The following is a 26,948-nucleotide window of genomic DNA, read 5'->3' on the forward strand; positions in this document are numbered from 1 at the left end:
GGTGTGACCCAAAAAGAAAAAAAAAGGAGCTTCAAGCAGCTTCTCGGTGTTGGATGTGACTGCCAGCAGACTCCTGTTCCACAGCCATAAGGTAATGAATCTGCCATCAATATGTGGACTTGAAAGAAACCCCCAAGCCCCCAAGGCCCATACCTGACACCTTGATTCAGATGAGACCCTGAGCAGGAGGACAGACTTGGTGGCCAGGAAGGCATTGCGTTGTGTTGAGTTGCTATGTGGTGGCAATTTTTGCACACAGTTCGATACTGCTAAACTACTTTCAAAGACAGTATGAAAGTGAAAATGTAAAATATTTTATTAATAATCCCTTTATTTTTCTTTTTTTGTTTTTGTTTTGATTTTGTTTTGTTTTGGGGTCTCACCCCGCTATGCTTAGGAGCTATTCCTGGCTCTGAACTCAGGAATTACTGGTGGTATTCAAGGGACCATATGGGACGCCAGAAATCAAACTGGGGTTGGCTGCATGCAAGGCAAATGCCCTACCTGCTGTGCTACCAATCCAGCCCAAATCAATTTTTTATTGATTGCCATGTTGACATGATACTTCAAATCATGTAGGTAATATTAAATATTATCATTAAGATCCGGGCTGACGGCCCCAGAAGCACAAGGACTTAATGCAGAGCCCGGCAGCTTGGAGCAGAAAAGTGAATGGACTATGCGTTAATCCAGGCCATCAGGTCTGTCCAGAGGGGAGAGGGTGTTGCCCCAGTCGCCTTCTCCTCTCTGGAAAGAAAGATGGCGGCCGCATGGGAGCCTTGTGGACAGCAGGTATGAGCCGGGGTAGTGGGGGCGACTAAAACCTCATGGGAAGGGGGGCGTTTCGGTCCGCCCTTCACGCCCTACTGAGGCCACCAGTTGCCCCCCACTAGCGGCTCTCCAGCACGGCCACGTCTCCAGTGCACAGAAACCAATTTCTTAACTATCTGACTTTCGGTAGAAATACTTCCAGGTTCAATAAGTAAAATAGCAGAAATCCAAAACCAACATTTAATTCTTGAACCCAGCTGTAGAAAGCAAATCACTTCACAATGCTTTTTCAGCATGTCTGATTTGGGGGGGTGGGATAAACTCTAAATAATAGTGGTGAATCTTTTTATTGAAACAATGGGTCTGATGGGGCAGATAGAGTGTTAACTAGAATTCATCTGCCCCACAGGGACTGGGAGGGGTGGGGGGTGGGGTTTTATTGGGGTTCTTCATGGTAAAAAATAAGTTTTGGTAAAGGGAAATGTGTTTGATATTTGCATGACTGAGACCTAAACCTGAAAGCTTTGTAACCTTTCCCATGGTGATTCAATAAAGAAATAAAAAAAAAAAAAAAGATCCGGGCTGAAAAGATAGTACAGCGGGGAAGGTACTGGCCTTGCATGCAGCCCACCTGGGTTCAATCCCCAGCACCACCTATGGTCCCTCAAAGCACTGCCAGGAGTGATATCTGAGCACAGAGCCAGGAGTAAGCTCTGAGCACTGCAGGGTATGCCTCCCAAGCAAACAAAAAACAAATAAGATCAATTTCACCTGCCTCTTTTTACTTTTGGGGACACAGGACGGGGGCTCCCAATGGGAGGATCTACTGGTGATTCACAGCCAACCAGTCAGTTCAGTACAAGGTCCCAAGGCTGCCATGCTGCTGGGGCCCAGTGGTGTTAGGGCACCCCAGTGATGCTGGGACCTCCAGGGTCACCCCAGAGGTGCTCAGGGGACCAAGCGGTGCCAGAAATTGAACCTGGGCACTAATTGCTGTGCTATCTCCCAACCTCCCCCCCCTTTTTTTAATGCTGCTATAGGAAAGTTTTAAATTATATATATATTAATTGGCCAGTCTGGCCTAGAGGCCGCTGAAGATGGCATCAAAGCATGGCCAGTCGCCCCATCTATCTATCTATCGCAAAGCCTTTTTGGTTCTTTTTTTGTGAGATGGGATGCGCAGGGGTTCCTCCTGGCTCTGCACTCAGCCCCCAGACCGACTTGCAGCATCCTTGCGAGGAGGCCCATGGAACAGAAACCCCAGGTAAGTGTTCACCAAGTGTGGGGTCCTGTGTCGACTGTTGATGTTTGTAGCGTCAGAATCCTGCCTTGTACTCAAGTCCTAGAGACCCTTGTGTGTACACAGTAGGCACTCAATAAATGCTCGCAAATCATACCCAGAGGAGCTCCTTAGCACAGTGCCCCCCACCACTCCTTCCCCCAGTGTGGATCTCAGAACCCTGCAAGCATCAGGGACAACAGGGGGACCCAGCTCCTCTTCTCCCACCCCCAGGGTGCTCAGGGGTCACCTGCTCCCTAGCTCCCCTGGGCACATGCGACCCCAGCCCAGACACCAGGCTCCTCTGCTGGCTAAGTGTGTGTCAGGAAACTTAGCTCCCTCCCCCGGGGCTTGTTGTCATTCCTTTCTCTCTAGGGGAACCCCGCTCCCTGCGTGACCCCCGAGCGCCTGCCCACCCCGCTGGGTGGACGAGGCGGGATGTCCGGCTGTGGGGGCCCCTGTCTCCTGTCACCACCCCACTGCCCCCCCTCAAGCAGAGTCAGGAATAGCAACGACCGCCTCCGGCCGCCCGCGGCCTCCCTCCCTCCCTCCCGGCAGCGATCGATGCGGCCTCCGGCGCGGGGGACCGAGGGAGCCGGGGAGGGAGAGGGCAGCGGGGCCTCCGGCTGCAGGAGGAGGCCGGGCCGAGCCGAGCCGGGGCGCGTCCAGCGCTCCCAGCCCGCGCCTCCGCGGACCCACGCGCCGGCCGGCGGGCGGGCGGGACAGGTGAGGGGCCGCGCTGGAGCGGGGACGCGGGGGGCTGCGGGCGGCACCGGGGGCGCGTCCCCCCTCTCGAGGACACCCCAAGGTGGGAGCCGCGGGGCACGGCGGCGCTGGGGGGCAAGTCCTGAGCCGGTGCCGTGGGATTAGCATCGTCCCTGCCGGCTTCGGGGGGCGGCGTGGGGTGGGGGGGGGGCGCGTTAGCAGAGTGACGCGCGCTCACGGGATGGAGACGGTCCTTGCAAGGGTGCGGGAAGAGAGTAGGAAAGGCAACCGCCGGTTTCGCACACGGAATGTGCTGGGGTCTAGCTGCGGGATGGGAAGGGGTGACGGACGAACTCCACAATCTTTCTTACTCAAACGCAGCTTCTCGTCTGGAAACGTTGGTGGAATTACCGAGCCCGTTTCCAAGAGCGGGAAGAGGGATTTGCCCACCTGGGGATTTAGAAACTTCATCCTTTGAAGCCTTGGACCCAGGGGGAGGGAGGGTGGGAGAGGTGTGGCGCTCAACTCTGTGTGTGTGTGTGTGTGTGTGTGTGTGTGTGTGTGTGTGTGTGTGTTGCTGTAAGTGCCAGGGGCTCAGCTGCCTGAGACCTCTCGCCTCTTCCAATCCTGAGATGCAGGCTGCTCTTGACTTTGCAGCCGGGAAGCCAAGGCACAGAGAGGGAAATGGGTCTGTCAAGGTCAACAGGAAGAGACAGGCTAGGAAGGTGAAACCAGGTCTCAGGAAGAGGGAAGGGCCAGGGATCTGCATTTATGGAGCGTCTACTGTATTCCAGGGACTTTGCACACATGCAGTAACCCTTTGGAGAAAGGGTTGTGACCCCATTCTGTAGATGGGAGAGCTAAAGCCCAGAGCAGTAGGAGACAGGCCTGAGTTCACCAAACAAAGCTAAGGATATGCCAGGGATCCACTGATCCACTTAAGTCAGGTTAGTGTCCCTTTCTCTACCTTGATACACACACCCCCAAACTGGAATTTTTTAAAGTGACTTGCTGAAACCACAGTGCCATGAGGTTACTGAAGACCAGGTTGGAGACAGTGGACAGTGGAAGAATCTAGCATAACCCAACTCTAACAACAGCTCGGGCTAGAGCACTTCCCATCACTCCCCTTGATCCTTCAGGAGAGGCATGGGGCCTGGTGCACAGTGCAGGGGCCAGATGGGGAAGAAATGCCTCTCTCGGGATTGCTGGGGAAAATCCAAACTGGAAATGAAACTTGGTTTGCCTGACTCCAGGAGGCTGTGAAACAGGCAGATAACTCGCCAAACCCCTCTGGGAGAGAGAACCAATTGGAAAAAAAAAATTGTCTCTGAATCTTTTCACCCACACTTAGAAGTAGATATTTTCTCTCCGTTTGACGGAATCTCAGCAAGGTGAGGAGACTTGCCTAAGGTCACACAGGAAGACCACATCCAAGGTGACATATGACAGGCTCTAGGATACACTCTGAGTCCTCTAAACCGGAGGTTCCTCCGCTTAATCGGGCACCCGCGACGTCCTCGAAGCGTTATTGAAACTCACCGCGGGTCCGCACTCTGGTTTCTATTTCAGCATGTCTAGAGCAGGCTGAGAACTCGCATCCGGGACAGATACGCAGGTGATGCCCAGGCAGGTGGAGGGAACAGACTTTGAGAACTAGGAATCTTCCTTGCAAGCAAGCATTGCCGTCCCGGCTGTGCAGAGGAGGAGAGTGAGGCTCAGAGCGATGGCAAGTCCCAGATCCCACAGTAAATTTCCTATAGAAAAAAAAAAACACGACCCCCCCCCCCCCCCGCCATGCCACCCTGCAGGATGCCCAGATATGCTCCTGCCACTCAGTCAGCATCCTAATCCTCCGAGATCGAGAGCTCAGCTTCTTTCTGCCGGGGCGGGGGAGCCTGGACACCTGCCGGGCACTTCCCGCGGGGTGGGGGGCTCCCCTGGCTGGCGGGTGCACGGAGCAGGCGGGCGGGTCCGGGATCCCCGCTCAGTGCACCACCCCCCGCCGTGTCCGCAGGTCCCCCCCAGTGCGCGTCACAGCCATGGTGAGCGAGTCCCCGGGGCCCGGCGCCGGCGTCCCCTGGCGGCGGAGCGACGAGGCGCTGCAGGTGAACGTGGGCGGCGTGCGGCGGCGGCTGAGCGCGCGCGCCCTGGCGCGCTTCCCGGGCACGCGGCTGGGCCGTTTGCAGGCGGCGGCGTCGGAGGAGCAGGCGCGGCGGCTGTGCGACGACTACGACGCGGCGGCGCGCGAGTTCTACTTCGACCGGCACCCGGGCTTCTTCCTGGGGCTGCTGCACTTCTACCGCACCGGGCACCTGCACGTGCTCGACGAGCTGTGCGTCTTCGCCTTCGGCCAGGAGGCCGATTACTGGGGCCTGGGCGAGAGCGCGCTGGCCACGTGCTGTCGCGCCCGCTACCTGGAGCGGCGCGTGGCGCGGCCGCGCGCCTGGGACGAGGACAGCGACGCGCCGAGCAGCGTGGACCCGTGCCCGGATGAGATCTCCGACGTGCAGCGCGAGCTGGCCCGCTACGGCGCGGCGCGCTGCGGCCGCCTGCGCCGCCGCCTGTGGCTCACCATGGAGAACCCGGGCTACTCGCTGCCCAGCAAGCTCTTCAGCTGCGTGTCCATCGGCGTGGTGCTCGCCTCCATCGCCGCCATGTGCATCCACAGCCTGCCCGAGTACCAGGCGCGCGAGGCGGCGGCCGCCGTGGCGGCGGTGGCCCCGGGCCCCGGCGGCGGCGGCGGCGTCGAGGAGGCGCGCGACGACCCGGTGCTGCGGCGCCTCGAGTATTTCTGCATCGCCTGGTTCAGCTTCGAGGTGTCGTCGCGCCTGCTGCTGGCGCCCAGCACGCGCAACTTCTTCTGCCACCCGCTCAACCTCATCGACATCGTGTCCGTGTTGCCCTTCTACCTGACGCTGCTGGCCGGCGCGGCGCTGGGCGGCTCGGGCGGCGCGGGAGGCGAGGACCTGGGCGACCTGGGCAAGGTGGTGCAGGTGTTCCGGCTCATGCGCATCTTCCGGGTGCTCAAGCTGGCGCGCCACTCCACGGGGCTGCGCTCGCTGGGCGCCACGCTCAAGGTAGGGCCTCCGAGGGCGCGCGCGGGTGCGCGGGGTTCGGGAGGCCGGGGGCACGGGGCAGCGAGGCCCCCGCATAAGCTTCGTCCCAGGTGTAGATTTTCCCGCCAATTCCACCTCCCCTGGCCCAGAAAGGGCGTTTGGTTACCTCTGTGTCCCTGGGCAGGAGGAAACGGAGGCACGGCTTTGCTTGACTTGCTTTCCAAGGCGAGGGTGGGGGAGAGATGGTCTTTATTATTTATTTTTTTATTTATTTATTTGTTCGGGGCTGGAGCGATAGCACAGCGGTAGTGCGTTTGCCTTGGGCGCAGCCAGCCCGGAAAGCCGGGTTCGATTCCTCCGCCCCTCTCGGAGAGCCCGGCAAGCTACCGAGAGTATCTCGCCCGCATGGCAAAGCCTGGCAAGCTCCCCGTGGTGTATTCAATATGCCAAACACAGTGACAACAAGTCTTAAAATGGAGAGGTTAGTGGGCCCATTCTGAGCAAATCGATGAGCAACGGGAGGACAGTGTTTGTTTTGTGTTTGTTTGTTTACATTTGGCTTTTTTGGGGGGGGACCACACCTGGCGATGCCCAGGTTACTCCTGGCTCTGCACTCTGAAATTACTCCTCTTAGTGCTCGGAGGATCATATGGGACACCGGGATAGAACCGAGGTCAGCGGCACGCAAGACAAACACCCTACCCGCTTCGACCCGAGGGTCTTTTTTAATTTCTTTGGGTAACGATTTGAGGGTTTGGGGTTGGGGGGAGGGGAGAGAAATCAAACCCAAAGCCTTATATGCGCAAGGCATGTGCTCAGCCACCCAGCTCCCAGCATGGCTCTCAATGGTCACTTTTTTTTTTTCTCTTTTTGGTTCACACCCAGCAATGCTCAGGGGTTACTCCTGGGCTCTGCACTCAGGAATTATTCCTGGCGGTGCTTGGAGGACCGTATGGGATGCCAGGGATTAAACCCTGGTCGGCCGCTTACAAGGCAAATGCTCTCCCCGCTGGTCCCTCTCAACGGTCACTTTTGACCTCTCTGTCAAACACTCAGTAACACAGGAGCACAGAATAGGCAAAGTCGGGTGCCCACTGGCCGAGCCTGCCTCCTGGCATGATCAGGCCCCAGGTTTTCATACCCAGCTCGAATTCTGTGCCAGTTTCACATTCACCAGGCATCCCCTCCCCAGGAAGCTGCAGGTCCTCCAGCTATCCTCAAAGATTCTGTTGTGGGGTGTTGGCGTTTTCCACCCTGTTTGGGTGGAAGTTTAATGAGCTCCCTTGTGCTGTGTGGGGCGTGCTCTACCCTGGGGGTGGATCTCTGTGCCAGCCAGCTTCCCCACCTGGGATGGGATGAATCCGGTTTCAGGAGCTAGGAGGGTAAACCCCTTGGATCCAGGAAAGAGCCAGGGTGAGTGCTGGGGGGACCATAAGGAAGTGGGGTGCCAGGGGATCTGGCTCCTGCCTACAGGGATTGTGGACTCTGCCCAGAAGCCTGGGAAGGGCAGAAGCAGCACGTTCCCTGACACTGCCTTGCAGCTATGAACCGGGAGGCTCTAGGAAGTGACAGGGCTTGTCAGAGGGTCCCTCGGGAGCAAGTGGCAGGGTCCAGGGGAGAACCGGAGGCACCTGCCACCACACTTCAAGCTCTTTCTCTAAAAGTTCCCTGCAGCCTGGCATAGGGGTGCGAGAAAATGCTAGAAGTTGCTTCTGCCCATGGCCAGAGATGCTTTGTGCATGCCCTCCAGGGGACTCCCCCTGCCAGCCTTGAGGGTCCCCAGCCCCTGCCCCTTCCTGGCCCCAGCACTTGATCCTGCCTGCAGGACCGTGGCCTGGCCTGAAGCTCCTGCTTTTCCTGCCAGGAGGCAGCAGGTGCTGGAGAGTGTGGCTGGCTGGATACATCTCCCTGCTGGGGAAGCCCCAAACAACAGTGGCTCCCTCAGCCCCAGCAGCACCAACGGCTGGACTCCAACTTTTTATCCAGGATCTTGTCTCAGAATCTGCCCGGTTGACCTTGGACTCTGTTTGAGGGGGGCGGGGCATCCTACAGGATGGTTAGCGGGTGGATTGCCTTTACTTCCTCTGGGTGCCAGTACTACAGCTGCCCCAGGGGGACAAACAGGAATGTCTCGAGACACCATCAGCTATTCCAGGCAGGATGCCCCACCCCCAACCTTTGAGAACCACTGCCCCAGGACTGGGCCTCAGGAGCGTGATACCCTCACCTCAGCCTGCTCTTCCATCATGGTCTAGGGCCACTGCCCCTGGCCCAGTGCTGGAATTAACCCAGGGAGCATGTGTTTTGGCTTCCCCAGAGCCAGTTTATCCTCCTCAGCAATGCCAGAGACCCGGCAGAAAGTACACGGGGCAGCACGCTGGATTGTGGGGTGCAGACTGTGCGGTGCAGATTTGAGATGAAGACTGGTGTCAGCACACTGTGGGGTATAGACCGTGGGTGTAGATTTTGGGGTGCAGACTTGGGTGCAGACTAGGGTAGAGACTGTGGATACAGACTTGGGTACAGACTGGGGTGCAGAATTTGGGGCGAATGCTGTGAGGTGCAAACACTGGGATACACACTAGACCTCAGACTGTGGGGTGTCTGTCTCTAACTCTGCAGTGCTGCAAAAATCACATTCTCTTCAGTTACTGCTGACCCCCAGGTTTATTTATTTTTTAAATATATATATACATACATATATTTTGGGGGGGGCCTGGCAAGCTACCCACGACATATTTGATATGCCAAACACAGTAACGAGTCTCACAATGAAGACGTTACTGGGTCCGCTCAAACAAATTGAAGAACAACTGGAGGACAGTGACAGTATATATATAAATATATATGTATATGTATATATATATTTTAAATTGGGGAGCTGTCTGGGCCATACCTGGCAGAGCTCTGAGCTCACTCCTAGCTCTGCACTCAGGGGTCACTTCTGGCAGGGCTTAGGTATTTTGTGCCGGGCATCCAACCCAGGCTGGCCACTGGCCTTACCACTGTGCCCGCTCTCCGACCCAGCCCCCAGTGTAGACGCATCCGCTGTGCCCTCCGAACTTGCAGGCACCTGGCACCCCAGAAACAAGGCCCCTGTTCAGTCCCAGGAGTCTTGCTTCCTCTTCTGGTTTAGAGCCAGGAAATGGGGACTTGTTGCCAATTCTCTCTCTCTCTCTCTCTCTCTCTCTCTCTCTCTCTCTCTCTCTGACCTCTGACCTGCCCCTTGACCTCCGTTGTCCTCCATGCCCCATCTGACACCCCTACCTTCTCTTGCAGCACAGCTATCGGGAGGTGGGCATCCTGCTGCTCTACCTGGCCGTGGGCGTGTCGGTATTCTCCGGGGTGGCCTACACCGCCGAGAAGGAGGAGGACGTGGGCTTCGACACCATCCCGGCCTGCTGGTGGTGGGGTACTGTGAGCATGACCACGGTGGGCTATGGGGACGTGGTGCCCGTGACAGTGGCGGGCAAGCTGGCCGCCTCGGGCTGCATCCTCGGCGGCATCCTGGTGGTGGCGCTGCCCATCACCATCATCTTCAACAAGTTCTCCCACTTCTACCGGCGTCAGAAGGCGCTGGAGGCCGCCGTGCGCAACAGTGACCGGCAGGAGTTTGAGGACGTGCTGAGCCGGGCGGACGGTGTGTCCCAGGCGTCCCTGGAGACATCAGGGGAGAGCTCGCAGGAGGGGCGGGCTTCAGACCTCGAGGGCCTCAGGCGGCCTCCTGACTCTCACCTGTATTAGAACCAGGGCTCCCTGTCTCCCCGGACCCCGACAGCTAACTCTGAGCACATGCTCCTGGCCCTCTCGCCTGATGCCCCTAACTCACCCCTGGGCCCGAGAAGACGCTCCCTGCAGAGACGTGAGCAGGATGGTGCCACCCCAAGATTCACAAGTTGGAGAGCAGCCCGGAGGCTTGAATCCCAGAACCTCCCGGAATCAGCATGAGGTGGGGGGTATGCTGGGACAAATGTCAAGGCTCCTTCGTGTGTCCTGCCCAGCCGCCTTATCCCCCGAGGTCCTGAGCCAGAGGAGCAGAAGCCGAGAGGCTCAGAGAGGTGCCTCTGTTTCCTGCCTCGTAGGCAGGAAAGGTTGGCTTCCATCATCGGTTCCTTCCACCGTCTCTCGGCTGCCTCACCAAGTCTGCCTGCTGTCTGCGGTGCTTCGTGGATCCCCAGAGGCCAGCTGGAGGGTCCTACAAACCCTCTGTTGTGTGCACAGAAATCGCACACTGGACGAAATCATGCACCGTGCAGTGATTTCTGTATGGTCAGTCCTGTTAGCGGCCGTGAAGTACATCACTGCGTCTGAGTTGGGAAAAAGTCCCAGAGAGATCCCAGTGTTGGAGCTCGGAGCCTCGGCCATGCTGCTATAGCTTTTAGAGGGGCTCCCAGCCCTGTGCGGGCACCTCGGGACGGCTGGCTGAGCACTGGACAGGGGCTGGTGTGGCCTTGGGATGAGGGCCGGATGGCGCAGAGGGTAAGAATCTCAGTTGACACAGATGCCTCCCTGCCTGCCCCCACTCCACCCGCCCCCCCAACTCCCCAATCTGACCTGGTCAGTTCCTTCTGTCCACTGTGCCCATCTCAAGCCCAGCCTGAGTTACCATCCAGGAAACCCTGAGACTCTTGTCCTGGGCCCCTCTTGCCTCCTCATCCCTCTGGGGGCAGAGTTCTCGCATCCGCCTGCTACTCAGGATGGGGGAGAGGGTCCCGTGACAGTTGGCTCCTTGCCTGACTGTGTCTCTCCCTGTCCCGCACTCCCTGCTTCCCCGAGCCCACCCCGGGTAGCCCTGCGCTTGGCGTGAGCTGGTCTGGACAGTGAATGTTGAGCGGGTCCCCCAGCTTGTACAGCCCACTGAGGTGGGGGCTGAGGGAAGAGGAATTCGCAGAGACCAGCCAGGAGAGGGTGCAGACAGCCTGGGGAAGGAGTTTTCACGCCCCACCCCACCCCCATCTTCCAGGCTTTTGGCTGCTTTTACAATGATTGCCTTGTGGATTCTGACTCAGCCAAGCTGGGCTGGGAGTGTCGTGAGCTGGGGCCTCCCAGGCGGCCTTGGAGACACGTTTTGTATCACTGAGCAGTATTTTTAGTGCATATTTTAAAATTCTAATGTCTGAAATTTCCTCAGCGCGTTCCCACCCACTCCGAACCAGGCACAGGCACCCTGTGTGAGCTCGTAAAGTCTGTGGCCTCCGGTTTATGGATGGCTTTACTGCCGCCAGGAAATGAAAGGGCAAACCAAATACAGAGCCTCGTGAAAGTTGGAGCCTAAGTGGAGCAAGAGCGCTTTTATTTTATTTGGCATGGGGGGCCACACCCGGAGATGCTCAGGGCTTCCTCCTGGCTCTGTGCTCAGGGATCATTCCTGGTGGAGCTCAGGGATCGAACTTGGCTCAGCCAATGGGATGCCAGGGATCAAAGTTGGGTTGGCCGCGTACAAAGCAAGCACCCTGCCCGCTGTACTATCGTTCCAACCCGGAAGAGCGATTCCTAACCCAGTGACCAAAGACCTGTGAGTTCATGATTTCTCAGCACCGGGGCTGTGTCTCATGTCCCAGGGCCACTAACCAGCAAGGACAGAGAAAAGTCTTCGAGAATACCCCACTGGTTAGGCCCTGGGAGCTCCAGGGGGCGATTGCCCAACAGAGGGGACTGTGTGCAGACCCAGATTATCCGAAGTGCTTGGGATGTCGTCAGCCCCAGACATGGATGGATTCTCCAGATGGGAGCAGAAACGGAAGCAAACCGAGGGGCCCCCATAAACTCACCAAGCGCCCACCTGCCCTCCCGCATGCTCACCTCTTCATGGGGCCCGGAGACCCGGAGGGCTGCAGGCACCATCTGATGGTCGTGTGGAAGTTATCGAGGACCCGACCATTCCTGCACTTGCTAATCCTGCATTCAAGTCCCCAAAGTTGGCGTGGGATACAGTGGGGCCTGTGTCCATGGTAAGGCCGTAGGTCGCCTCGGGGTCCTGGTTCACTCTCCTCATTCTGTTGGTGAAAACTTCCATGCAATAAAGAAGTCCCAGGGACTTGGGTGTGTCTGATCAGAACCCACTGCCTGGCTTGCTTTCTGGGTGACTGGGGAGGGGGCGGGGCACAAGTGGAGTATGTTTGGAATCCACCTTCTCTGGCTCCTGTCTAGGATTTGACACCGGGTACAAGCGGCAGCTGAAACAAACTTAGTCAGCAGCAAGTAGTAGAGCGATGGAGCTGGAGAGATGGTCCAGAAGGTGGAGTGTGTGCAAGGGTGGCTGGACGCACCAGGTCCAGTCCCTGGCACTGCATGATGCCCTGAGCACTGCTAGCAGAGACCCCTGGGCACCACCACATATGTCCCAAGACCCCCCTATCAAAAAATAAGTAACTCAAGTGACAATGAACAACCATTAGAATTAGGGTCTTCTGGTCCTAAGTAACAGGACAGATGACCTTAGGGATGAAAAGAATTTACTGAATGGTTTCTTGGTTTCCAGTTGCTGCCAATAGCAAACAAAGCACATTTGGAGACTTTTTTTTTTTCTTTTTGGATCACACCCGGCGATGCACAGGAGTTACTCCTGGCTTGCACTCAGGAATTACTCCTGGCAGTGCTCAGGGGACCAAATGGGATGCTGGGAATCAAACCCAGGTCTGCCGCGTGCAAGGCAAATGCCTTACCTGCTGTACTATTGCTCCAGCCCCACATTTGATGACTTCAAACAATTGAAATGTGCTGATGGCAAGGACTCCAAAGGCAGGGTGTTGGCCAGGACGGCACCTCCGATTCTCGAGACCCTGAGCAGTCCCTGTAAGTCTCTCACAGCTTTGGGGGTTGCTGGCTCTTCCTTGGGTGCTGTCTGGGGTACGTTACCCCATCCCTCCCCTGGCCTCCCTCTGTCACCTCTCTGAGGAGGGGATCTTTGGTATCTCTTTCTCATAAAGACACTTTGGCATTTTGGACCAACAATCTTGCCTCAAGACCCCTCATCACATCTGCCAAAGGACCTTTCTCCAAATATAAGCAGTGTTTATGGGTTCCAAAGATCTGGGGGTTCTCTAGAACTCCAAATCTTTGGGAGTTGGGGGACTTTCATCCAAGCCAAGAAAGAAGTTGTTGGCTGGGGCCAGAATAAAAGTACAGCTGATAGGTGTTAGCTTTCCACACAGTCAACCCAGGATCCCATCCCCGGCATCCCAGATGGCCCCCTGAGCACCACCAGGAGTGATCCTTGAGCAAAGAGCCAGAAGTAACCTTGAGAATCATTCAGTGTGGCAAAAAAAAAAAAAAAATTTTGGCTGACCGGCCCATGGGAAATAAAGAAATGGGAACACTAGGGACCTTGGCAGCAAGACCAAGAACCTCAGGACACCCCACCACCCACAGGAACCACCTCGCCTCTCCCCAGTGCTTTCTTTTCTTTTTTTGCTTTTGGGGCCACACCAGGTGACGCACAAGGGTTACTGCTGGCTTTGCACTTAGGAATTACTCCAGGTGGTGCTCGGGGGACCATATGGGATGCTGGGAATGGAACTCGGGTCGGCCACAAGCAAGGCAAACAGCCTACCTGCTATGCTATCACTCCAGTCCTCTCTTCCCAGCACTTTCAACCTCCAGGTCAATCGTGGGGGAGGGTGGATGAGCCTAGATTGAGTTCAAGCTGGGGGTGGGCGCGGGGAAGGAATGGGTGAGGCCACAGTACCCAGCTTCTTGTCTACAGATGCTTTGCATGGAGGAAAGGTGGTCACTGCAGAAACAATGTCCCCAAAGGAGAGGCATTCAAGACACAAAAGTAGGCCGTGTCCACCGAAGTCCAGTCCTCAGCATCTCCGCATGCCATCCACACACCCCCCAGATGTGGTTATCAGTGTTTCCAGTGTATACTGGCTCTTCTGAGCTCAACTTTCCCGAAAGCCAGGACAAAGGCCCGAGTCAGAGATGCCTGTGGGACGGCGGGCAGGCGAGATGGAAGGCCTATGCCTTTCTAAACCTCCAAATCCCTTCCGCCACCGGATGCCAAGGGGGCTTGTGGTCTGTGAGTTCCATTTCAGGGAAGCCAGTGTTTGTCCAAGTTTGCCTGAGCACCCAGCCAGCTCCTGGAGTGAGCCCAGAGAAGGCAGAACCCCTGGGCATGGTGGCAGCCCCAGAAGACACGCTTGAAAATGCCGTTTCCCCCTCCCTCATCAAATGCCACCGAGTGATCCCAGATTTCTGATGCTCTCCACAAACAAGTCTCTGTACTTTCCTGCTCAGAGTCTGTGTTGCCCTCCAGCCTCTCACGACACAGCCTAGGCAGAAAGTGTGTGTGTGTGTGTGTGTGTGTGTGTGTGTGAGAGAGAGAGAGAGAGAGAGAGAGAGAGAGAGAGCGCGCACAGGGGCGGGGGAACCTAAACCAAAAAGCTTTCTCCCAGAACATGAGTTGGGGAGGCTAGAGCAATAGCACAGTGGGTAGGGCATTTGCCTTGCACAAGGCTGACCTGGGTTCGATTCCCAGCATCCCATATGGTCCCTGAGCACCGCCAGGAGCAATTTCTGAGTGCAGAGCCAGGAGAAACCCCTAAGCATCGCTGGGTGCGGCCCAAAAAACAAACAAACAAACAAACAAAATGGATGGGGATGCTTCCTTCTGCCCAGGGCTCTGTTCTACCTTAGGACCATCTGCCACTGCCTGTCATAAGCCCAGGCCACTTGTCACAGGGTCCCTCTTGCTGCCAGTGCCCAGCCTCACTCTAGTGCAGGAGGGCTGTGAGCCACCATCAGCTGTCAACTTTGAGTTTTGAAGGTGTGAACCCTGCCACCCACGTTGAGTCATTCCTTCCCCGAGGTCGGACAACGGGTCCACATTTCATCCTTGCCCCTCTGATTCTATTTGGGCTTACTGTCCACTCCCTTCAGGTTATCTACACAATCAGAAAGAAACCGTTCTATCCACAGCCCAGGCATGCCTCACCTTCTTGACACAGTGACCTGAGTGCCACCTCCGATGCCAGGAAGACTCAGGGCACCGTGCTCTATCACTGTGTCTAGGCCGAAGCCCAAGAAACACCCTCATCGGCCTGTAACAGCCCACCCCTTTGTGGGGCCCCGGGGTCACTCCCATCAATACTCGTCTAAACTGGCCAGGACAGCTCAAGGCTCAGGCCCAGTGATGCGACGCTGCTCGGGTCTTGGGGTCGGGGTGGGGGGGGAGGTCACCAGTGGTGCTTGGGGGCCACGTGGTGCCAGCACCAGAACTCAGACACCTCACTCACACATGTCAGGACGTGCTGCAGCTCTTTGAGTTCTCTTCCTGGATTGCCTCCCATTTTTATACACCCACGTTTTAATACCCCCCCCCCTTAGGGATCTGTGGCTGGTAACTCCACTCTACCATATGTTTCTGTGTGGGGAGTGTCTGAATACAAATAACAGAACGCCACTCTCCAACACCTCAGCAGAAGTGACCGCCTCAAACAGCACCTGGGGAGGCCCCGGGTCCAGGGACAGGACCAGGCTTCCAGAAAGGCCGGAATGAGGGCAACACGGGAGCGAGGGTATTAGAATTCTCAAGTTACTTTTGGCAGACACACACTGAAAGGCAGAAGCGACTTCCCGGGTTCACTCACATGTGCCTCCTTCAGCTGGTGGAAGTCTGGGAGAAAGCAGATGACAGGGGGGTCATTCCCAGGGGATGGGGAGGGGGTTATCATTGTCAAGATGAAGGACAGGCCTTTCTCCTCTTGGCACCAGGCGCTAATTCTGCGCTTCTTCCTTTCTTCGTGGTCCACGTGATCCGGCAGCCCCCAGCACCATGTGCTGGGGACCCAGAGTCCCGATTCAACAACTGCCTGGCAGTGAAAGGCTCCATCCCCCAGCAAGGACGCATGCAGTGCAAGCAGCTGGGGCCTCCTCCGGCCCACCTCCTGCCGACGCGTCTCCTGCCCTATGACTACGGCCAGGCCAGTGCGTCAGGAGAGGAGAGAGCCTCGGACAAGCACAGCCCTGCATGTAGAAGTCACCCCATAGAGTGGGGCTAGGTGAGCAACGATGATGATGCCGGGCTACTCCGTCCAAGTGTTCTACTACCGTATTTGTGCAGGACACAGTCAATCTACACCCACTTTTTAGTGTGATTGTCCCCTCCCTGTTATGGAGCTAACTTTTTGTATTCAAAACCCAGTGACCCGAGAGAGAGAGTATAGTACAGTGGGAGAAGGCTTTGCATGCGGTCCACCTCAATTCCCAGTATCCCAAATGGTCCCCCCGAGCACCACCAGCACTGATTCCTGAGTGCAGAGCCAGGAGTGAGCCCTGAGCATCGCTGGGTGTGGCCCCCAAATCAAACCAAAACATAAAGACTCAAAACCCAGGACTGAGTTACGGAATTACAAGGATGGGCTTGGGCCAACAAGAGGTCAGGATGCTCCTCTCCCTGCTCAAGGCCAGGCCATGCTGGCTGAGTTTCATCTAACACACGGGAGTGAAGGCATGTCGAGGGGATGCTACATGCAGACTCCTCCCTCAGGTACATGGTGGACCCCTGCCCCGGGCCCCTTTTATCCCTCACCTGCCACCGTCCTCTGCCTACCTATCTCGTCCTCATTTTTTTTTTTTTTTGGCTTTTTGGGTCGCACCTAGTGATGCACAGGGATTACTTCAGGCTCTGCACTCAGGAATTACCCTTGGTGGTGCTCAGGGGACCATATGGGATGCTGGGAATCGAATCCAGGTTGGCCACGTGCAAGGCAAATGCCCTACCCGCTGTGCTATTGCTCCAGCCCCTCATCCTCATTTTTAAAGCACAGGGTCTATTACTTGGTCCGGAAAAGCTTCCCTGGACAAACCAGAACTGACTGGACACAGAAGGGCCAGCTACGCCTTCTATCACAGCACAGAACTATGCTGATCAAACACTGTCAATCAGTTACTAGAAATGATGACTCGAAGGAAATGGATCATGAAAAAAAAAAAACAGGGTTCTCAAATGTCGTGACTTCACTCATCATCAGCCGGGATGGTGTTTTGCTCATCCATTTGCAACAAAAAGGTGTGGAGTGGAACTTTGGGGAACCCCTTATACTTACAGTCCTGTGTCCTTGAGGAAACTTTCCCATGTCGTGTTCCTTCCCAGATTTCCACCCTCCAGCTTTGGAATCAAGAATAAACACAGTATAGTGGCTTGCCACAAAGGCTCACCCAATTATCACACTGGCCACAGAAGGAGAATTCACTTGTAGAAAGAGGACACTACATCATCCAAAGGACAGTTTATTTAAGACAAAGGTGACAAAAATCTAAGAAGGAGAGAAAATAAAAATTTCATAAAAGTACACAAGAGGTGTTCAAATGAGGGTGAAAAAAGGCAATGGAAGAAGCTACTTCTTATACATACACAAACTGCTGACTTCAATTAATTATTTACATCCAGACCTTATAAAATAGCATTTCTAGTCAGCATTTCGGCCAGTGTTAATCATTTTGTTACAAAAAGTTAAAGCTACAAACTTCACATTTTTAAGCTGTACATCTGAAACAGCATTGAAGTTTTTGTTTTTCCCCCCCAAAGTTGGTCTGAGTGCAGGTTGGCGGAAGAGACTTTTTTTTTTCCTCCCCCAAACTCAAGTAAGAACATAAATTCCAAAGACAATGAATACAGTCCTGATGAAAAGGCAGTGCCTAAGAGAGAATGGAGTACGGGGTGAAAATTAGGTGGGAACCGTTTGACAGAGAAAGTAGGAGCCGCAGTCCTTAGAGGCAACTTGGTCTGTGGAAAGGGCACTGCAGAAAGGATCAGAAGAACCTGTGAGGTGACATGGCCAGGAATGACCGGGAGCGACAGACTTTCTCTAAGCCTCACATTTCTTACCTGTAAACAGGCCTAGGGCTATTCTGACTGTATTTGCCCAGTGAACTGGATACTTTGTATCTTGCAAGGAATTTGCCCACCTGAGCATAAGGTTGTTCAGAATATTGTTGCTAGACTTTTAGTTATCTATAACGAGGTCATATTTCTCATTTCTGACACTGGGCAAAGTGATTTGGTTTTAAGAGTTTTTGGTACCTACCTACATCTGGTAGATACAAAAAAAAAAAAGAACATAAATTGCAAAGACAATGAATACAGTCCTGATGAAAACGCAAAGGCAGTGCCTAAGAGAGAATGGAGTATGGGGTGAGAATTAGGTGGGAACCGTTTGACAGAAAGTGGGAGCCGCAGTCTTAGAGGCAACTTGGTCTGTGGAAACGGCACAGAGCAACAAAAAAAAAAGTGTTGCCGGGACTAGAGTCTATAGTTGCAAGAAGCTGAGGCTATAGTCCGTTTGGGGTGGGGGGAGGCGGCTTCCTGGCAGTATCACACTGCAGGGGGTGCTATGGGGGGAGTAGGTGGTCATCAAGAGATCAACTCAAGGCCTCTACACGGAAGGCATGTGAGGTGCCCTCTGAGCAGTCTCCCCGACCCGCCCCTACAGCTCTTAATTTGCTTCAGAGTACTGGTTCGCGTCTCTATCCGACAAGCTAAAGAACTAGGCCAGCAAGCCAAACACTCATCTGCTCACGTCACCAGTGGCTGGGAGAAAGAACAGAGGCAAAGAGAAAAATAGACATTTGCTTTACAGTTCCTGTAAAGATGAGGAATCGTTTGAGACATTCCTAGAGAATTTTAGATTTTTTTTTTTTTCAAAAAAGATAGAAATCGAGCGTGGCTCACTTCTCAGAAGGAGAGAAGGGGTCAGGGGCTAAGGGTTCCTGAGGAGACGGAGTCACAAAGGCTCATGCAGGGACTGACGCTCTGCTGACCCGCCCTGCAGTTAGGAGTCAAAGGGCGAGACGACCAGGACACGACTAGGACGCGTTTCTCCGCCTGTCACCAGCAGATCAGTGGACCTTGTCAGGAAACTGATCCAAAGGAAACTGGCTTCTGGCCTGAAATGGTGTCAAACGAGAGCCAGCGCGACGCTCTCAGAGGGACCTGTGTGGGGGATGGGCACAGGCTGGAAACAAAAGCCAGTTCAAGGCAAGAGCCGCAAACCTTCACAGGGGACAGAGGGACCTCCTGTAACTTGCATCTCGCTTGAGATGACGGGCAGTCCCTGTCCTGTCCGGCCAAGTGCAGAGTCTTTAAAAAAAAAAGAGTTTTTAAAAAGCCACCGAGCGGCAGTGAGGCATGCTCTCCAGTTTTGATCTTTCAAACTCGCTTGGCTCTCGGACTTCAGCTACTTCCCCATCAGAAAGGTCAGCTAATTTAGTCTCTGCAAGAGAGGGTGGTGGATTGCTTCGCACAGGGCTGACCCTGGCTGGCTTCCTGTATGTATGGTCTCCTGAGCACCACCAGGAGTTACACCTGAGTACAGAGCCAGGAGTAACCCCTGAACACTGCCAGGTGTGGCCCCCAAACCAAAGAAACTTTTAAAAAGAAAAGAAAAAAGATCACGGATGTTCCCTGCACATACAGACTCCCCCGGGGGTGCTGAGAGACTCATTCCACCACTTTCTGGCTATCCTGGCGAGACAAGAGAGCCTTGCCCTCTCCGGCGCCTGCTTCTTCACCTCTAACTCAGACTGAGGGTGAAGCCCGGAGCTGACATGCAGTCTACCCAGCCCACTGCCTGGCAGGGGGGTGCTGGCTGCACTGACTTTAATCAAGGGGGATTCTGAACCGCCCTCCAGCCTCCGATTGGTTTAACGGGCCCAGCTCTGCAGATCAACAATTGCTGCGTGAATCTGTAAAATTCATTTCCCAGAGCAAAGAAGAGCATCTGGGTGCAAGACCAGGGACCTCCTCTCCGCCTTCCCAGAGACACCCAAGTTGGGGGAAATGAAAGCTATCATGGAGTCAAGTCACAGTACCCTAAGGTGAAACGCGGCCCGGACACCCCTACCCAAGGGGAGAGCTCTCGGAAGAGCTGGCATCGCCCAGCGGGGTAGCAGAGGACACGCAAAGGACATGCAGCCTCATGCCAGGGCCGTGGACGAGACAGCACTATCTCCTGAAAACCCTGCGGGATGCCTTAAATCCGCCCACCTTGTCTCGAAGCTTATGCGTCTCCGCAGGGGAATCCCTTCCTGGCCGCTCGCCTGGCGAGTGTCCACCTCCTGGAACCCTTGACTGAAACTGGGTTTCGGTCAAGGAAAAAAAAATCCTTTCTTCCCTCGGAGAAGGGGATAACAGTCCCGTGAACCAAGAGCAAGGAGCCCCAGGCCTACTTCCTGCTCCTGCCTTCTCTTGCTCGGTCTTTCTGGCCGTGGCCTCTGCCCCGAAGCCTGTGGTCCCTTACAGCTCTGGCGGGCCCCAGGGTCTGGGCCGAGTCTCCTGGAGAATGAATCTTAGTATGGTCTTGGTTTATCCTTTCCCAAGCCCTGAGCATAAAAAGAAAAAAAGAGAGAGAGAGAGAGAGAGGGCACCTGTTTGAATGTGGACTTTGCAAGCCATGCCCTTCACAGCCCATTCTACACGGGATGTGGAGCAAACACGCCACGGGGTGACCGCTGCCTGGACAGTGACGGCTGCAGAAGCCCCTGGGCTTCGGTGGCCTGTGTGCTGAGGGCTCCTGCTAGGCCGGCCCCGTCCGCGGCTCCTCCCCTAAGGCACTGGGCAGTATCTGAGCTGGGACTGGAGGCAGCTGGGAGGAAGGAGGGGGAGGAATGGATGAAAGGCATTGAAATCGCAAAGAGGGTGCCAGGCTCATCCTGGGTAGAAAAAAGTAAACTTGACCACTCTGGGGCTTGCCCTGGGACCCCGCCTATGGCTCCAGGGCCCGGGCTGGCCCTCTCGAGGCAGAAGCCGGGCTGGAAGAACCGGCCCGAACCCGAATCTGTCAATGCAGCCCCCCGCAGAAGGGTGAGGCCAGCTGGGGGGGGGCAGGGCGGGGGGCGCCCGGCTGCGGTGTCCTCTGCCCGCAAACTCCACAGTACCGTCATCTTCCAGGAGAGAGGCGAAGGGCGAAGACTGTACCTGTACAGAGATGCCGCCACCCGGGGCATCTTGGCCATAACTTATATATATATGTATATATGTGCATATTTATACGTTTCTTCAAAGTCTTCCCGAAAGAACGATTGAAAGCTGCTACTGGGAGGAGGAAAACCAAAGACCATGGAAGACTCGCCCGGCTCTCCTGCCAGAGGTCTCTCCCTCCATGCCTGGGCTCTCAAACTTGGACTTGACAGCGCCGGGAGGAGCCCGTGGAATTGGTAAGCCCGGTGGCTCAGACACAACACACACACACACACACACACACACACACACACACACACACACACACACACACACACACACACACGGCCTGGGGGCCACAGACGCACACAGAGACGCCGGCCCGGCCTGGACCCCCATGCCCCCAAGGTCAGTGTGGACACGAGCTCCCCCCGCACGGGGCCAGCACTGCTCAGAAGTTCTGCTGCCGCCGCTTCTTTGCCTCGATGGCATCCAGGATTGGCTGCCGCTTGGACTGGTACTTCTGCCGGATCTCTTCGATCTCCTGCTCCATCATGGGGTCCAGGGCCAGCAGTCGCTTCTGCAGGTCCTCCACGGTCCAACTCTTGAGCTGAAAGAGAAGCGCACAGTGGAGTGAGGGGAGGTGGGGGGGACACACACGGCCCCGCTCGCTCTTGTTGAGGGACACACTCCAGGCCTCTGGCGGGGATCTGAGGAGTTCCTGGTGCTAATTTCTTTCATTTCCTTGGGGCTCAACGAAAAGCTTACTAAATAACAGTTTTCGTTGCTCTGGCTTTTGTTTGTTTGTTTTGCTTTTTGGGTCACACCCAGCGATCCACAGGGTTACTCCTAGCTCAGCACTCAGGAATTACTCCTGGCAGTGCTCGGGGGACCACATGGGATGCTGGGAATCGAACCCGGGTTGGCCGCGTGCAAGGCAAACGCCCTACCCAATTCCTGACATGCAGGGTCCCTGCTGGTGGATTAAAGTCAAACAGTGCTTGATACAGATGAAACAACAGCAGTCCCTGAGCTCTTCTGGTGGCTGCCTGCAGCCTTCTCTGGACACCGCCCCAGGGTCCAGCACTGTGACGCTAAAAGCCGTTGGTGGATGATGTACTGGGGACACTTCTCCTGGGAGGAGGAAACAACCTGGGGAAGACGGAGGGGTGGGGAGGTGGAGTTTGAAAGAAGCCCCGAAACTTCTGAGATTAAGCTCCCATCATCCGGAGGAGATAAGCAGGATTTAACCTACACGTTAATATCATGCATGTTGATAGTGACACTAGCAAACAGCACTTACGATGCCGCAGACACCAGATGCTTCACATACATCGCCCCCCTTCTATCCTGGCCATGACCCTGCCCTGTGTGTACTGGGACTGTTTTCGACTTACTTAATCGACAAGATGGAAAAGGGCGCCCGAAGGAGAAGCGTGCTGGTGCCGGCGGGTAGCAGAAGCGAGACACAAAGCCCAGCAAGGTCGTTCCGGCACCACCTGCTGAAAACTGTCCCAGGAGCAACAAGCCTCAGCAGCGGCTCAGCCGCGGTCCAACACCTTGGGATGCGGCTGATGCTCAGAATGGAAGAACTAAGTGGGATCGTGGCCGCAGCACAGCCCTGGCGCAGGGCCTGGCGCGCGGTGTGTGCCAACACGGCCGTCCATGCTGCTTCCCAGAGCCCAGGAGCCTGCACGCACCAACCCTGGTGGCTGCGGCTGGGGGCATGTGGAGGATTGGCTGCTTCGGGCAGGAGGGACGAGGACTCCCCACTCAGAGCGGCTGGGCTGTGAGCTTGGTGCCCGCTTAACGGGTACAGCGTTAAAGGAGCCCAGAGCCCAGCCAGGTCCTCTGGGAGCTGCAGAGGCGGGTGAAGGAGACCCTTTCTGTGACCCTCGGGGGCTGGGGACAGAGCGTGGCTAGGGTGCTGCAGTGCCTCCTGAGACAGGGCTTAGTGATCTGTCTCCAGAGGAATCCCCTGGGAGGCCCCTTTAGGAAGGTGACCTGAGTGAGAAGCCAAAGGCGCTCTTACCCCATGCCGGCCAAAGACTCTTCCCTGACTTGGATTTTAGAAAACCCTCTAGGCTTCTGCTCTTGGCCCCACAGGGGCGCCAAAGAGTGATGCCTGCCTCATCCTAAAGTTTTTTCAGTTCCTGGGGCCGGAGAGATGGCTCAGTGGGTAAGGCCCTCACCGTGCACACAGCCAAGCCAGGTTCAGTCTCTGGCACCCCATATGGTCTTTTGAGCCCCACAAGGAGTGATCGCTGAGCATCACCAGGAGTGGCCCAAAGCAAGCAAACAAATTTCTCCGGCTCCTTCTAGCTAACACTGAATGGTCCTGGTGGCTAAGGGCTTGGTCCTCAGGCACCCAGCTCCTAGCCCCCACTGGCTGCGGAACTCGGACGCTTCTCGGAGCCTTGGTTTCTTCATCCCTTGGCAGGCAACACTGAGCTCCTCCAGCTCTGAGGCGTGAGGAGAGTCAGAGGTGAGCTGGGCGTGGGGCCTTAGGACAGATCCGGGTCCAGCAGGGCTGGGCAGATGCCGAGGGATCCCTAAGAGGGAATTCTCGGAGCTGTCATGACTAACCGCTGTTAGGATCACTCTAAATACCATTAGACATTGCTGGAAAATCTCCAAACAATCTCCCATCAGCACATCACTCCCATCCCCTCTCATCTAAAGTAGAATTAAAAAAAAAATTCTCTATTTTGAGCTAACAGTACCAAAAGGCTGGGACTTCCCCACAGCTCCCACTCGCGTATTTATTGCTCACTGAGACATTTCCAGCCAGCCATCAGCAAATATTCATTGAACACCTGCTTTGCCAAGCACGCAGGAAACTTAGGTGGAAATGACAACAATAAAAATGGTGCAGGGGTAGAGAGAGAGAACTTAAAAGGGCCGAGTGCATGCTGTGCATGCAGGAGGCTCAGGTTCGAGCCCCAGCACCCCAAGGACTTGAGAGTTCTGGGGATGTGGTCCTCTCCCCCCCACAAAACAAAAACAAAACAAAACAAACAATCCTTGTGACGCTTACATTTTGGTGACACCAGACGGACAAACAAAACAATAGTCAAAGAGAAAATTATGCCTACATGAGAAGGGGCGATGGGTACAGAAGGCAAGTCTGGAGAAGGAAGGAAGGGGGCCTGGGAGGGATGCTGGCTTTTTTTTTTTTTTTTGGTCTCTGTTAGGATGGAGAACCAGTAGCCAAATGAAGAAAGAGAACCAGGAGTTAAAGAGCAGAGATCAGCCCAGGGCTATGAATTGGACCGAAGCCCAGCGGGGTGCCCCATCGCCCCCCCACACTGTGTCCAGTCGTTGCCCCAAAGCTCCTTCCTGGGTGGCCAGGACTAGCTCCAGCCCCCCACCCCCACCCCCGAGCTTGAACAGGAAGGAACACACGGGTTGGCAAGTGAGAGGACAAAGGAAGGCGGCACCAGTGATGGTTTGAGGTTAGAGGAGTTCTGGGTCTTTCTTTAGGTGGGTGGGGAGATTCCTGAGGCCACAAATATGCCGTACGAGTTTGCCTTATTAGTCTATCAATTTGCCTCTGGTGGAATTAGTCTCATTATCGCTCGTTTTTTTGCTTACTGCTTCTTCAAGCAGCTGTTTCCAAGGCCCAAGTAACCACGCTAAATGAGACGGACTATAATTAAGTCTTACCTAATCAGACTTAATCAGGAAGAGAGACACAGAGGGCCACACGCTGACGAAGCTTCTGGGGGCGTCCCCAGCGCCCTCCTCTGATGAGCAACAGCGCTTCCTTCTCGTTCTCCTCTGAGCAAACCTCTCAGGAGGTAACTGCTGCCTCCAGTGGAAGGATTTCCAGGCGACGTCTCTGCCCTTGCCCGGGCCCAACCACAAGCAGCCCCCCCCTTATCCCCACCACCTCCTGACTAATTTACTTCCCAGAGGCCATGGTGGTGGTGGGGGGGGGGGGGGTAGAAGTTACATCTCACCTATTAGAACGGAGCTGGCCACTGCTAATGAGTCGGCCCCGCCGGCCAGATATGGATTTTTTCTGTAAAACAAGCTCCGGGAGTGGGTTAAAGGCGCCAGGCGGAGCGTTTCACCTTCCTGGTCCTTGGTGGCAGAAATCAATTTCCAAGGGGCATTACGTGAAACTCCGGTGGTTCTTCCGCTATGGGCAGACTCAAGAGTGGCTGTGGTCTCTCCGTCCCTTCATGCTGAAGCATCCTCTCTCAACTGTGACCCCTCCCCCCCCCACCACTTAGATTTTCAGATCTGAAGTCTGCTCTCTGCATGTCCATCAGACCAGTGGCACAGGGCAGGCCCTGAGTGCCCGGCAGGCACCTGTGCCATCCGACAGCCCCAGCGCCCCCTCACCCCCAAGCCTCTTTTCTCCTTATAACCCCACGACTTCTCTCAGGGGCTTGGTACTGCTTGAAGGGATGAGCCTTAACGGTGCCAGGTGGCCCCTCACGCAAGCCCCTGGAACGTGGGGGACACAATCCTCGCACACCACTGCAGGCAGCAAGCAAGGCTCGGGGTGAGGGGTTGGGGGAAGGAAGAAGGGGCGCTACGTCCACAGGAGGGTAACGCACGGGTCACTCAGAAGGCCGGGGGACGGTCCTCTCTCTAGGACACGTGCTTCCTAACACTACATTCAGGCCCCAGACAACCAGAACTAGGCTGGGGAGAGAACGAGGCAACCCAAAGGCAGACGAGTGACCCCTCTGGACAAGCCAGGATGGAGGTCAGGCCAGGGCGCACACCAAACAATAGGGCCTCAGGCGCCCTTCCCGAAGAGGGCACCGAAGGAAGAAGAAACTAAAATAAGGCTCCTAATCACGGCTATTGAGAAGTGCCCGGCCGTTGGGCGTTAATCAACCCGTCAGTTTTGGGAAACGGCAAAGGCAGGGCTCGGAGTCTCACAGGCCACCCTGATGTCATGTGGCTGCTCACACTGGCCCCTGCCTCGGCTCACACAGCTGCACCCCCCCAGCCCCCCACGACTTCCGCCTGGTCTCAGGAAGGCTGAGCCAGGGAGGCCTCAACTCCACTGTGTAGAAGTTTCTCTTTAAAAGGTGAGGCCCCACAGCTCAGATAGAGAAGGGAGCACCAAATAAAGGGTGTTGGGAAGAACCGCCCAGAATGGGAGATGCATGCTGAAAGTAGACTATAGACCGAACATGATTGCCACTCAATGCCTCTTTTGCAAACCACAGCACCCAAAAGGAGAGAGAGAATAAAAGGGAATGTCCTGCCACAGAGGCAGGGTGGGATGGGGAAATGGGGGGTGGGAGAGATACTGGGACCCTTGGTGGTGGAGAATGGGCACTGCTGGAGGGATGGGTATTTGATCATTGTATAACTGAAACCCAAGCACAAAAATTTATAAGTCTACAACTGTACCTCATGGTGTTTCACTAATAAAAACTAAAGGTAAAAGGTAAAGGTAAAGGCCCTCCCGTTGTTCATTGATTTGCTCGAGCGGGCCCAGTAACGTCTCCATTGGAGATTTTGTTGTTACTGTGTTTGGCATATCGAATACGTCACGGGTATCTTGCCAGGCTCTGACGTGTGGGCGAGATACTCTCGGTAGCTTGCCGGGCTCTCCGAGAGGGGCGGAGGAATCGAACTCGGGTCGGCCATGTTGGCTGCGTGCAAGGCAAACGCCCTACCGCTGTGCTATCGCTCCAATAATAATAATAAAGAGATGAGGCCCCATCCAGATCACACACCCCTTCTCTCCCAGAAGGGAGCAACATGACGCTTGCCATAACCATGCCACCGGACCCTGCACCGGGCTGTTTCACTCGGGGCACCCCAGAGGAGGGTGGGTGAGACCCCTGCCCGCCCCAGGGACCCAGCCCCGGCAGCCGAAAACCTCCAGGACCCAACTGCCACCACGCTCACGGCCACCTTCCACACGCTCGGGGCGAGCCTCACACACAAGTGAACGCTTGCCTGGACCGTACAACCATATTTGCGGCTGTGCCACGCTTCACAGGACACACCCTGCCCACAGTCCAAGAGTACCGTCCCACATCTGACGGGATTCAAAGTAGGAGGCAACCAACCTTCTTAGAGGGAAATAATGATATTATTTCGGTTCTGCTTTGGGGCAGAAATTGGGGTCTGGAAACACCCGAAGTATGGTGGTGGGGAAGTGTAATGGGGGTGGGATTGGGTGTTTGAATATGAAATGTAATCAAATATTGTGAACTACTTTATAAAATAAAAAAAAATTTTTTAAATAAAATATGAG

General features: G+C 55.4%; 2 protein-coding genes across 2 annotated transcripts in view; one reads left to right on the plus strand and one right to left on the minus strand.

The window, feature by feature from the left end:
• Window positions 1-4,790: 4,790 nt before the first annotated feature.
• On the plus strand, window positions 4,791-9,607 carry KCNS1 (potassium voltage-gated channel modifier subfamily S member 1). Its single transcript, XM_056121607.1, has 2 exons — window positions 4,791-5,835; window positions 9,094-9,607. The coding sequence occupies exons 1-2, from the start codon at window positions 4,798-4,800 to the stop codon at window positions 9,556-9,558; spliced, it is 1,503 nt and encodes a 500-aa protein (XP_055977582.1). The 5' UTR covers window positions 4,791-4,797; the 3' UTR covers window positions 9,559-9,607.
• Window positions 9,608-21,075: 11,468 nt separating this feature from the next.
• The window catches only part of STK4 (serine/threonine kinase 4), a 96,028-nt gene continuing 90,155 nt past the window's right edge, over window positions 21,076-26,948 (minus strand). The window contains exon 11 of the mRNA XM_056121639.1: window positions 21,076-21,323. Coding sequence (XP_055977614.1) covers window positions 21,165-21,323 — 159 coding nt within the window. The 3' untranslated portion in view covers window positions 21,076-21,164. The remainder of the gene's footprint in view (window positions 21,324-26,948) is intronic.

Source organism: Sorex fumeus, unplaced genomic scaffold (assembly GCF_029834395.1).
Source record: "Sorex fumeus unplaced genomic scaffold, SorFum_2.1 ptg000044l, whole genome shotgun sequence".
NCBI classification, from domain to species: domain Eukaryota; kingdom Metazoa; phylum Chordata; class Mammalia; order Eulipotyphla; family Soricidae; genus Sorex; species Sorex fumeus.

Coding starts and splice junctions, on each gene's coding strand:
- KCNS1 (XM_056121607.1), top strand. CDS start 4,798: ATGGTGAGCGAGTCCCCGGGGCCCGGCGCCGGCGTCCCCTGGCGGCGG. Junction 5,836..9,093: donor CGCTGGGCGCCACGCTCAAG/GTAGGGCCTCCG, acceptor CTTCTCTTGCAG/CACAGCTATCGGGAGGTGGG.